General features: G+C 36.8%; 1 protein-coding gene across 4 annotated transcripts in view; it reads right to left on the bottom strand.

Moving 5' to 3' along the window:
* Positions 1-202: 202 nt before the first annotated feature.
* The window catches only part of LOC111156566 (DENN domain containing 4C), a 153,106-nt gene continuing 139,490 nt past the window's right edge, over positions 203-13,818 (bottom strand). For 3 of the 4 annotated variants that reach the window (XM_022517541.1, XM_022517544.1, XM_022517542.1), the window contains 3 exons: positions 5,047-5,197; positions 3,331-3,395; positions 203-3,118 (listed from right to left, as the gene is read on the bottom strand). In XM_022517541.1, coding sequence (XP_022373249.1) covers positions 2,982-3,118; positions 3,331-3,395; positions 5,047-5,197 — 353 coding nt within the window. In that variant the 3' untranslated portion in view covers positions 203-2,981. The other variant, XM_022517543.1, reaches the window with a different exon arrangement.

Below are 13,818 nucleotides of genomic sequence, written 5' to 3'. Positions count from 1 at the left end.
GATAAAGTGTGCAAGAGATATTTCAAAGTGAAACCCTTCAAGGTGAGCAGCTGAGACAGTACTGTAACAGTGGATGGCCAGAACAGGGTTTCTTTTGGGATGGGTGGGTGGCTCAGGAAAGGATTCTGAGCATAAGGTAGCTACTGCTTTTTCAAGCAAGGCGTGGAACAATTTGGGGGAAATAAGGGACTAGGACTATTAATATTTTGTACACTTTATTTTGAGGAGTACAGTTTTAAAGATCTATACACAATACATGAAAAGTGCCCTTAAGAAGATGGACATTTGTCATATGTAAAAAAGATACCTTGTTAAAAGCATAGTTAACAGATACCATTTTAAAACAGTTCACAAAGCTTTTAAAACCAGTGCAAATTATATTAACAAAAGCTTTTCAACTCTAGTAAATTGTTACTCATGCATTTTATGGTTTCATACTGTGCCTTTAAGAAACACTTAGATCAGTGAAGGATGCACAAAGTAGTATACTTCTAATGTAGCCTGTCTAGTTTCTATATAGTAATTGCAGTTAGAAGTATCCTTTATAGACTAGAAGGCTCTTAAAAAGGCACATCAGGCTTTAAGGGTGAAGAATGGGAATTCCTTATTTGCTGGAATACATGTTTTAACCACAGGTAAGTAAAATTTTCAAACTGCTTTAACACAGACTGAAGCTGTGCTTTGCACAATGCAGATTGTGATTCAGATTTGTGGCCCCAGATTGTCCATTACTAATAAGTTCCCAGCTGATGCCAATAATGCCAGTCCTCAGACTGAACCAGCTAGCTGGGAAGATAGACAAAAGGGAGATCAATGCTGCTCTTAACACATGGTATTAAAAAGTTGAATAACATGAAAAATTGTAATTGGCAACTGATGTTCCATAAATTAAGGTCAAACTAAAAAGGCAGAAAGGGAAAATGTAGCATTTGTAAGTGATAACATAAAAAAAAAAGGAATAAACACTGCAGTTGGGGTAAAGTCCAGAAGGCAAGTCCGGTATAAACTCACGACTATCAAATCCAAAACTAGTAAGAAGTAATGCTAAACATCTGGACTAATTTGAAAGATTGTTTGCAGAATTTCTCAGGCTTTTAAGTTTAATACATTGCTACAGTCATCCTAGATATTTCTAAATGTATGGATAATGACTGCATTATCTGGCCTTTTTTTTTTGCGGTTTTGTTTGTAGTAAATTTTTAGTGGTCCCCTTTCTGTGGTAGGTACTAGAAGAGGCCTTTGTGCACTTTTAACAACCACCCCTATTTCTAAATGAAAGCAGCAGGGTAGGGTTTCCAATGTATAATGGCTGAGTTATTTAGAATGCTGTAAAAAGTTACTAGGAAATGTATACTTTGGTATGGTAGAGCCAAATCTTAAATGTGTGAGGCGATCCTCATTACACTTAGTAGGAAGTGCTTTGGTAAGTAATTTAGTTCAAGTTAATGAAGACTACAGAGAAGGGGGAAAACACAATATCGAACTCTAAAAATCACAAAGGTTAGAATTGCACACATTTCAGGAGCCTTAAGCAAACAGCAAACAATTTTCCATTTTTTTTCAACCTCAAGCTTAGATGTAAGGTAATTCCAAACTTTGTTGGGACAGTAAATGTTAAGTACCAAGTGTTAAATTGCAAAAATACATATTCTGAGATAGTGCAAATGATCCATTTTTAAGGTAATGAGTTGTACATAATTTCTGTCAAGTTCTTTCACTCAGCAATTTCATAATAAATTGAAACAAAATCTGCATAGGTTAGATTAGCCCTGAAATGTTTAAAGACTGGTATAGTAAAAAGTTCTAAAAGATTACACCAGATGGGAGATTTGTGACATGTGGAAATTTTATCAACTAATTCAGTCATCTGCATAATTACTGTAAAAGCACACAACCAGTGGCTTTTTAAATCTTGCAGGGTTAAGGCAAACTTAATTGTTGCTAAGGATTTTTAATGAAAGGCATGATAAAGGTCGGGCATGTGAGGTCATGATTTTCTTGAATCTACTGGCAACAAGCTCAATAAGCTTTAACGTTTTAAGACTTAAGTGATCCATCCTAAAAAACTATTTACAAATGCACAAATAACAAGCATACAAATTAAATATACAAGAATAAAATTTGTGTGCAGTGCAAGTTTATCCCACAGGTTTTTAAAAGTGACCAATAGCAACAATTGATGTACCTGAACAATTTGAGGTCAAAAATATAAAATTTTAAGCACGTTCCAATTTTGTAAATTATGAAGTTGGTTTGATTTTATTTAAACTATGATTGGTTCCTTTATTCCAATCTTAAAGCTGTTGTAAATTAACATGGTATTGGGAAGAGGATGAAAAGTAACTTGGATATTAAAGATAAAATCCACTAAGGAAGAGAATACCTAAGGCAAGGCTGCCCTCAGACTTTAAGGTAATTTTGATTAATGACTACAGCTGAGTTTAGTAGTAGTCATTTAATAGTTGCAGACCCCTTTCAGAAAACTGTATTGCAACACGCAGTCTAGGAATTTTAATAAATATAATATGGCTGTACATACAAATAGCTACACAGCCACACATATATACACACACATACACAAACAGTTGCTCCTGTAATTGAGATTTCATTTTTTTGGGGGGGGGGGGGTTAGGCAAGTTTACATTAAACTGCTATTCCCCAAGACCAACAACTTAAAATAAAAACAAACGCCAAGAATGAGTAGTTTCGCATTATCAAATACACTGAGAAATCCAAAACCAGTTTTGGATCAAGCACAGGCAGATGAACCATTCAGAAGTTGCAAGCCTTTTAGGTAACTAACCCTGGGGCATTTTTATGTTGCGAGATGATTCAGTATGAATTATATTTCATTATATATTGTCCCAAGCGCTAACTTCATTTCCCTTTCATCAACTGTTAGCATTTGGAATACACCTTGAATGTTTGCCAACGGACTCTATTTCCCTCAAACTTTGTTGAAAATCTACTGAACATCTTATTTAAATGAGAGGCGCTCCAAAACACTTCCTGCACCATTCCATACTGATACTTGGTGGAGCATCAATTTTCTGCAGCTTTTCAAGAATCTCTGAAGATAGATTATTGTATGCAAGTCCATATTCGTTGTCAAAAGCCTCTGAAAGACATTTTCAAAAATGCAGTTGTAATTTGTTAGAAGTCATAAAATGAAAAATGTCAGTAATTTCATATATATCTATAAACTGCATATTTAAAAGTAGAAATCTTTGGAAAATAGAGGATCAGTATTTACCCATACCAATTACAATTCTGTAAATTACTTTAGAAAATGAAGAACCTCCTTTAGTAATCCTTAATTAACCAACTTACCAATATCAATATTCTCTCTTCCAAGGGATACTAATGATAAGAAGAGGATTTCTCGGTATAAACTCCTATAAAACAAGTATTTTTAAAGTTAATGGGTAGAGAACATAAAAATACACACATGGAAGTTTTGTAAAATGGTGAAAAATGATTATGTTCTATGTCTAGTTAACAGTAACGTACCCATGTCAGTGTCCTGGTTCTGATAAAACGCTACAGTTAGAAGATGTCACGTTTAGGGGAAGTTGGGTGAGAGTATGGTGAATTCTGTGCTCCTTTTGCAATTTACTTTGAATTTTTAAAAAGTTTTGGACGTAAGGCTTCACACTAAAAACTATTTCAAGTGGTGTGTTTTAAGTTTATTATACTATTTTAGCAATATACAGTTGACCCTTGAACAACATGGAATTGAATTTTATGGGTCCACCTATATTTTTTTTTTTTTTCAATACAGCAGAGTACTGTAAAGGTATTTACTAACTTTGTTGTAAAAATTCATTATATAACACAACATACAAAATGTGTTTTGTGTGTGTTATTGGTAGGACTTCTGGTCAACAGCTATTAAGTTTTGGGGACTCAAACATCATACGCAGATTATCAGTTGCATGGGGTGGTAACAGGTAACTGTTTTAACTCTACTTTGCCATTATAATTTGCAAAAGAGTTTCATCTTTTCCCACTTGACAAAGTAACATTAATTTTTAAATAAGTTAGGGGTCTAAAACCCTTGGACACTGTGAAAAGTGGTGTGATCTTTATTATTTTTTAATCAATAAAGGATAGACTACATTTGGCTTGTGAACATAAAAGTGTAACAAATCAAACCCTAAAAATGAGCTTCATAGCTCAGTTAAAAGTGAAGGAAAGCTTAAAAAATGAACTGATTTCAGAGTACTTAACATATAAAAAAAATCAGAGTAATGCTGATTCTGATAATGCTTCATACAGACTTGTACAGAAGCTTCAGAAGCCGTAACCTATTTCTAATTTTCCTTCTCTGCCTTTAAATTACAGATGCTTGAAACTAGCTGCCCTTTAGACCGTGAGATTACAAAAGGATCCATTCATTTTCATAATCAGTTCATGCTCTGTCACTTCTGAGGTTATCTTCAAAGATGCCATGACCAAAGAAACTCGCAGAGGACTTGCCAACTCTTGCCAACTGCTGGTATTTGGTAGCATTTATTATGCCACCTTTTCTGTAGTTTCCACTGCAAAATTCACTTATACTGACTGGGATGAGTACTGATCTAAGCCTGTGAGCAGACAATAGTAGAGGATCAAGAAAGCTCTATATCCTTTGTAATTTACTGTTTCCATCACTTACATAAATTGTTTCTATTCCTAAACAGGTTTTTTTGTTTTGTTTTACTGTCCCACAAGAAAATAAAAGATGTGCAGGTATGACAGGGCCCGAACAAGAAGTACATATGTACTGACATCATTGCTAATGAATTCATAGAAGGTTTCCAGTGAATAGCAGTAAGGTTTCCCGAAGACTCTACATTTTAGACACGAATGAACTACCTAAATTTTATTCCTCCACACACAACTTTTATAATATTTGCTCAAGTATGAACAGATACATTTGGGCAGCACTTTTTGAAACAGGTGTTCTACACTGAGTATGTTTCCTTTGCAACTAGAGATATTCTAAAAATAATACTTAAACATGAAATTGTCTTGAGTGGCATGAAGCAAAAACTGGATTCCTACCTTTGTCTTTTCATGTCTGGCTTTATTAGCTGTGAAAGTAGGTTGATGGGTTTAAGAACATCATTATGTTGAATACTCTGCCTGATGGTTTCTACTAAAGTGCTTGTTTCTTCTTGTTCCTCTGACAGGAGAGATAATTTCTTTTCAGAATCTAATAATAAGAACACAGTAAATAAGAATACTCTTAATTACTTTTGTTTAAACAGTTTTTTCCCCAGAGTTGTAGCATTTTCTACAAGTATTGTCCTTTATTCAACACTGCCTCCCCCCTTTACTAGTAAAATTATGTGTCAATGTGGCCAGCTAAAAAATATTTTTCCTGCTTTCTTCAGATACGAAAGTCCAGTCCCTTTGCCTTCTCCCTGAATGTAGGGGTTCCTTCTTCAGGCTGGGATGTGATACCTTGTACTCTGGCAGCAATCTTGTGACCATGAAGCAACCTTAACCAATGGAAAAGGCACTACATCAGGAGCCTGGGTCCCTGATGACAGGAGTTGCCTCCCACTCATGGAGTGTCCACTTCATAACTTCTTTATGAGAAAGAATAATCTTTACCTGTTTAAGCTTCCGTTATTTGCCATTAAATATAGCAGAGTATAATCCAAATTGAAACAAGGGTAATTCCAGAATTACTAAGAACAAATACTCACAGATTTCATAAATTACAAAAGAGCTTTAATACTAGGATTTAATCATTCTAATATTAAAAATACACAAAGTCCAGGTGCCTGGGTAGCTCGGTCAGTTAAGCATCCAACTCTTTGGGTTTCAGCTCAGGCCATGCCCTCTGGGTGAGATCAAGCCCCATATGGGGCTCCATGCTCAGTGTGGATCCTGCTTAAGAGTCTCTCTCCCTCTCCCTTTGCCCCTTGCCCTGTTCGTGCTCTCTCAAAAAAAAAAAAAAAAAAAAAAAAAAGTAAATAGGGCGCATGAGTCGCTCAGTGGGTTAAACATCTGCCTTCGTCTCAGATCATGATTTCAGGGTCCTGGGATTGAGTTCTGAATGGGGCTCCCTCCTCTGCGGAGAATCTACTTTTCCTTCTCCCTCTGCCTGCCACTCCCCTGCTTGTGCTCTGTGTCAAATAAATAAAAAAAAAATATTTTTAAAAATAAGTAAATTAAAAAATCAACAAAGGGTGATTGGCCTGGAAGAAAGGGAAAACTTTAACACTGCAGGTAATTCCAGCAACTATATAATTTTCTTTGTACCCATGTTAGTTGAGATGGGAATATGTATCCAGTAGCTCCCTAGTCAGCCTCAGAGAGTGCCTGTCATAGAACAAGCTACTGTATTTTTCATTCAACACAGCCTCTTAATAAAGACAACTAGTAGAACTTCATTTGTGTTCAAATAACAAAGTCCTCTGTTAAAAGGAGAAATACTGGCTGCTACAGGTTTTGATTCTAGCTCTTCCACTTGCTACATGATGGTCTTTGAATATACTTGATTTTTATGTTATGCTATGATTTTAGAACCTAACCTAAATATAATCTGCAACTTTATTGTTTCTCCCATAGTTCAGTTTTTTAATTACTATTTGAGAAATAATTCTCATTCAATTCACCCACTTAAAAGTGTATAATTCCATGACTTTTAGTATATTCCTAAGTTTTGCAACCATTACAATCCATTTTTGAAGATTATCATTCCCCCAAAGAAACCTATCAGCAGTCCCTCCTCTATCTCCCCAAACCCTCAGCCATAGGCAACCACTAATCTACTTTGTCTCCACAGATTTACATGTTCTGGATATTCATATAAAAGTAATCATACTTTGTGTTTTGTGAGTGGTTTCTTCTATAATGTTTTCTAATTCATCTATATTGTAGTATGTATCAATATTCATAACTTTTATTTCTAAATAATCATCCATTGTATAGATGTACTATACTTCATCCATTTCTCAGTGGATGGACATTTAGGCTATTTTCATTATTTGGCTATAAGAAAATGCTGTTAAGCACAGTGCACTATTTTTTAGACATATGTACGTTATTTCTCTTGGGTGCATACCCGAATGCTACTGCTGTGTCTCATGATAACTCGGCCATTTGGAGAACCTTTGAAACTGTTTTCCAAAGCAGCTAGCTACTTTTTATTACACTCAGGAGTGTATGAGGATTCCAATTTCTCTATATCCTCATCAATACTTGTTAGTATCTGATGCCTCAAATTAAGGACTGCCCAGTGAGTGTGATACAAACGGGGGTGGAGGGAGGGAGGGACAGAGGGAGAGAAATCCTCAAGCAGACTCCCCACTGAGCTGCAGGTGGGGCTTGATCCCAGAACCTGAGATTGACCTGAGCCCAAGAAATCAAGAGCTCAACCAACTGAGCCATCCAGGGGCCCTCTATTTTATTCTTTTTAATGTAAATGGGATTATTTTCTAGCTTTCGTTTTTGTATTATTCATTGAAAAGTATATGGAAATAGTTATTTTTATTTAAATTAGCCAGCATATAGTACATTAATCTTTGGTGTAGTGTTCAATGATTCCTTAGTTGCATATAACACCCAGTGCTCATCGTATGCCCTCCTTAATCCCCGTCACCCAGTTACCCCATAACCCCCCATACAGGTAATTTCTGTGTATTGCTCTAATATCCTCAACTTTGCTAAGTTATTACTTCCATATAGTGTGTGTATTCTCCCTATATCTTTTGTTAGATTACTTTTATTGTTGAGGAGCCTGACTGGCTCAGTTGGTTGAGTGTGTGGCTCTGGATTTCGGCTCAGGTCATGATCTCACAGTCGTGAGATCAAACCCTGCATGAGGCTCTGCAATGGGCATGGAGCCTCCTCCTTAGGATTCTCTCTCTCTCCCTCTCCCTCTGTCCCTCCCCAACCCTGCTCATGCTCTCAAAAAAAAAAAAAAAAAATCATTGTGAAGTATAGTTAACAGATAATGCTATATTAGTTTCAGGTGTATAACACAGTGGTGTGGCAATTCTGTAGCTCACCACAGTAAGTATATAGTCACCATGTGTCACATTAAAACATTGACCATATTATCTTTGCTGTAGTTCTCTTCTCTGTGACTATTCTATAACTGGAAGTTTCCATCTCTTAACTCCCTTCACCTATTGTGTCCATTCCTCACATCCGTCCCCTCTGGCAACTACCAGTTAGTTCTCTGTCTTTATGACTGTTTCTGTTTTTTTGTTTAGATTCCACATATAAGTGAAACCATGCAGTATTTGTCTTTCTCTAACTTACTTCACTTAGCTTAATGCCCTCAACGTCCATCCATGATATTGCAAATGGCAAGATCTCATTTTTAATGGCGGAGTAATATTCCATTATGTAGTATTCCACACACCTGTATCTTCTTTATCAATTTGTATTGGTTGCTGGACACTTGGGTTACTTTCATACCTTGGCTACTATAAATAATGCAGCAAACACAGTGTTTTTTATTTCTTTGGGCAGAAACCCAGTAGTGGAATTACTGGATCATATGGTAGTTCTAGATTTAATTTTTTGAGAAACCGGCATACTGTTTTCCACAGTGCTGCACCAATTTACATTCCCACCAACAGTGCACAAGTTCCCATTTCTCTACATGCTCAGACCACGTGTTCTTTCTACTCTTTTCGATACTAGCCATTCTGACTAGTGTGAGGTTCACTGTGGTTCTGATTTGAATTTCCCTGATGATTAGTGATTTTGAGCACCTTTTTATGTGTCTCTTGGCCATGTGAATGTCTTCTTTAGAAAAATGTCTATTCAGGTGATCTGCCATTTTTTAAATTGGATTGTTTATTTGTTGTTATGTAAGTTCTTTATATATTTTGGGTAATAACTCTTTACTGAATGTATCATTTGCAAATTTCTTCTCCCACGCAGCAGACTGCCTTTTCATTTTGTTGATGGTTTCCTGTGCTGTGCAACATCCTTTTATTTTGATGTAGTCCCACAGTTTATTTCTGCTTTGGTTTCCCCAGCCTGAGTAGACGTAGACATACCCATAAATATGTTGCTTATGGGCACCTGAGTAGCTCAGTGATTTAAGCCTCTTGCCTTCAGCTTAGGTCATGGTCTCCGGGTTCTGGGATCAAGCCCTGCATCAGGCTCCCTGCTCAGTGGGGAGCCTGCTTTCCCCCTCTCTCTGCCTGCCTCTCTGCCTACTTGTGATCTCTCTGTCAAATAAGTAAAGAAAATATTTAAAAAATATATATTGCTATGCCATAGTCTAAGAAATTAGTACCTATGCTTTCTTCTGGAGTTTTAGATTTTAGTTATCACATTTGGGTCTTTAATCCGTTTTTAATTTATATTGGTGTAAGGTGTAAGAAAGTGGCCCAGTTTCATGCTTTTGCCTACAGCTATCCAATTTTCCCAGCACCATTTGTTGAAAAGACATGTTCTCCGTATGTTATCTCTTGCCTCCTTTGTCATAGAGTAACTGGCCATATAAGAGTATGGGCTCTGTATTCTGGGCTCTGTATTCTGTTTCACTATACAACTATTTTAGTGCCAGTACCATACTACTTTGATTACTATAGCTTTGTGCAGTGTATCTTGAAATCTAGGATTGTAAGCCTCCACCTTTGTTCCTCTTTCTCAAGATTACTTTGTCTATTAGGGATCTTTTTAGTTCCATACAAATTTATAATTTTTTCCAGTTCTGTGAAAAATGCTATTGGCATATTTATATGGACTGCATTGAATCTATATATTGTTTTGGGTAGTATGGACATTTTAATGAGATCAGTTCTTCCAATCCATGAATATGTTGTAACTTTCCATTTGTTTGTGTCATCTTCAATTTTTTTCATCACCATTCCACAGTTTTCAGAGTATAGGTCTTTTACTTACTTTGTTAAATGTATTCCTTGGTATGATATTCTTTTTGTACAATTGTAAACAGAAAGGTCTTCTTAATTTCTCTTCCTGCTACATTGTTTTTAGTGTATAGAAATGTTATCAATTTCTGGCTATTACTTTCTTTTTCAGATTTTATTTATTTATTTGACAGAGATCACAAGTAGGCAGAAAGGCAGGCAGAGAGAGAGAGAGAGGGAAGCAGGCTCCACGCGGAGCAGAGAGCCTGATTCGGGACTCAATCCCAGGACCCTGAGATCATGACCTGAGCTGAAGGCAGAGGCTTAACCCACTGAGCCACCTAGGCACCCTCTGGCTATTACTTTTATAACTTTACTGAATTTTAATAGTTTTGTGGTGAAGTTTTTCAGGTTTTCTCTATATAATACCATGTCATCTTCAAATAGTGTAGTTTTACTTCCTTTCAAATTTGGATGTCTTTTATTTCCTGTCTGACTGCCACAGCTAGGATTTCCAGTACCATGTTGAATAAAAATGGTAAGAGTAGACATCCTTGTCTTGTCCCTGATCTTGGAAAGTTTTCAGTTTTCACCACTGAGTATAATGTTAGCTGTGGGTTTTTCATATACGGCTTTTTTATGTTATGTTCCCTCTAAACCCATTTTGTTTAGAGTTTTTATCATGAATGACATTCTACTTTGTCGAATGCTTTTTTTCAGAACCTAATGTGATGATGTTTTTCATCCTTCCTCTTATTAATAACATTAATTGATTTGTGAATGTAGAATCATTGTTATATCCCTGGAATGAATCTTACTTGATCATGGTAAATGATCCTTTTAATACACTGTTGAATCTGGTTTGCTAATATTTTATTAAGGATTTCTGCATTTATGTTCATCAGGGATATTGGCCAGTAATCTTCTTTTTGGTAGTGTCTTTATCTGGTTTTGGTATCAGGGTAATAATGATCGCCTTGTGGAATGAATTTGGAAATTTTTCCTTCCTCCCATATTTTTTTGGAATAGCCTAAGAAGACCAGGTATTAACTCTTAAGTGTTTGACAGGATTCACATGTGAAGCTGTCTGGTCCTGGATTTTTGCTTGTTGGGAGTTTTTTGATTACTGATTCAATTGCATTACTAGTAATCAGTCTGCTCAGATTTTCTATTTCTTTCTCATTCAGTTTTGGAAGACTATGTTTTTAGGAATTTATCCATTTCTTCTAGGTCCAATTTGTTGGCATATAATTTTTCACAATATTTTAATAATCCTCTGTAGTTCTATGGTGTTAGTTGTTATTTCTCCTCTTTCATTTCTGATATTACTTGAGACCTCTTTTTTTCCTAATGAGTTTGGCTAAAGGTGTATCAATTTCATTTACCTATTTAAGAAACCAGTTCTTGGTTTCACTGATCTTTTCTTTCTTTCTTTTTTTTTTTTTTTTTGGTCTCTATTTCCACTCTAACCTTTATTATTTCCTTCCTTTTAACTTTTGAGCTATGCTTTTTTTCTCATTCCTTTAGATGTTAGAGATTAGTTTGTGCTTTTATGGCCTTCTGACATAGGCCTGTGGTGCTGTGAACTTCCCTCTTAAAACTGCTCTGGCTGTATCCCAAAGATTTTGGACTATGGTGTCTCCATTTTCATTTATCTCCATGAATTTTTTCTTTTTCCTTTGATTAACTTCATCGACCCACTGCTTCTTTAAGAGCATGCTGCTTAGCCTCCACCTGTTTTTTCCAGTATTGGTCTTGTAACTGATTTCTAGTTTCACACTGCTGTGGTCAGGAAAGATGGCTTGCTAGGATTTCAGTCTTCCTGTTTTGCAGCCCAACATTGATCTATCTGGGACAGCGTTCCATGTGCACTGAAAAAGAATGTGTGTTTTGAGGTGAAATTCAATTTCTGTGAATATTTGCTTTATATATTTAGGTGCGCCTAGGGGGATGCTCAGATATTCAAAACTGTTACATCCTATTCTTGGATTGATTCTGTTATCATTATGTAAGGCCCTTCTTTGCCTCTTGCTACACTCTTTGTTTCTATCTTTTGTCTGATAAAAGTATTGCTACTCTAGTTGCTTTTGTTTTGTATGCTTCCATTTGCATGGATATCTTTTTCCATCCCTTCAATTTCACTCTCTGTTTATCTTTAGGTCTAACGTGAGTCTCTTATCAGCAGCATAGAGATGGGTTTTCATTTTTTTTTTTTAATTCCTTCTGTCACACTCTTTTGATTAGAGTATTGAGTCCATTTATATTTAAAGTCATTACTGAATAAGGTACATACTTATTGCCATTTTGTTGTTTTCTGGTTGTTTTTGTTTTCTGGTTGTTTTGTAGTTCTCTTTTCCTTTCTTCCCTTGCTCTCTTCCCTTGAAGTATGAGGGCTTTCTTCAGTGTTATGCTTGGATTCCTTTCTCTGTTACTACTTTTTGTATCTATTATAGGTTTGTGATTGTGGTTTCCATGGAATTCATATGTAACATTTTATGTATATAGCATTAGATATTATTAAGTTCATGGTTGCTTAAGTTTGAACACATTTTTTAAAGCACTGGATGTTTACTCCCCCTCCATGTTTTATGTGTACAGTGTCCCTACTTCTTTTTGTGTATTACTTGACTGATTTTTGTAGATCTAATCCTGTCATAATTTTCTTCTATTTATGGCCTTTTCTTTCCACTTAAAAAAATTCTCCTTAATATTTCTTTTAAGGGGGGGGAGGAGTCAAGATGGCGGAGAAGTAGCAGGCGGAGACTACTTCAGGTAGCAGAAGATCAGCTAGATAGCTTATCTAAAGGTTGCAAACACCTACAAATCCAATGGGAGATCAAACAGAAAAAGAACAGCAATTCTAGAAATGGAAAATCAACCACTTTCTGAAAGGTAGGGCTGGCGGAGAAGTGAATCCAAAGCGACGGGAAGATAGACTGCGGGGGGAGGGGCCGGCTCTCGGCAAGTGGCGGAGCAACGGAGCACAAAATCAGGACTTTTAAAAGTCTGTTCTGCTGAGGGACATTGCTCCAGAGGCTTAACCGGGGTGAAGCCCACACAGGGTCAGCGTGGCCTCAGGTCCCGCAGGGTCACAGAAGGATCGAGGTGTCTGAGTGTCACAGAGATTACAGGTATTAGAACGGGGAAGCCGGCTACAGAGACAGAGCCGAGGAGTGAGCTCTCAGCTCGGGGTTACCTTGAATCGGTCACAGGCTGGGTCAGCTCGGAGCACGGCCGGAGGTCAGGGTGACGGGAGTAAATGGGCGCTGTTCTCTGAGGGCGCACTGAGTAGTGGGGCCCCAGCTCTCAGCTCCTCCGGGCTGGAGACCGGGAGGTCCCCATCTTCATTCCCGTCCTCCAGAACTCTACGGAAAACGCTTAGGGAACCAAAGCTCCCAAAAGCAAACCCGAGCGGATTACTCAGCCCGGCCCCCCGTAAGGGCGGTGCAATTCTGCCTGGGGCAAAGACACTTGAGAATCACTACAACAGGCCCCTCCCCCAGAAGAGCAACAAGAAACCCAGCCAGGACCAAGTTCACCTACTAAGGAGTGCAGTTTCAATACCAAGGAGAGCGGCGGAATTCCAGAGGAGGAGAAAGCAAAGCACGGAACTCATGGCTTTCTCCCCATGATTCTTTAGTCTTGCAGTTAATTTAATTTTTCTTTTCTTTTTCAATTTTTTTTTCTCTCTTCTTCTGCTAAATTTTTTTTAACTTTTACTCTTTTCTTTTTTAACGTTTTTAACTAGTTTATCTAATATATATATATATTCTTTTCTTTTTTATATTTTTTATTTGTTTTCTTTTTTTAATTGTTTCGGTTTTTGTTTTTGTTTTTTTTTTTTTCTTTCTGAACCTCTTTTTATCCCCTTTCTCCCCTCCTCATGATTTGGGATCTCTTCTGATTTGGTTAAAGCATATTTTCCTGGGGTCTTTGCCACCCTTTTAGTATTTTACTTGCTTTTTCATATACTCTTATCTGGACAAAA

The sequence above is a fragment of the Enhydra lutris genome, unplaced genomic scaffold, assembly GCF_002288905.1.
Source record: "Enhydra lutris kenyoni isolate GAN:26980312 unplaced genomic scaffold, ASM228890v2 scaffoldscaffold47, whole genome shotgun sequence".
NCBI lineage: Eukaryota > Metazoa > Chordata > Mammalia > Carnivora > Mustelidae > Enhydra > Enhydra lutris.
This window is presented reverse-complemented; position numbering and strand designations above follow the sequence as displayed.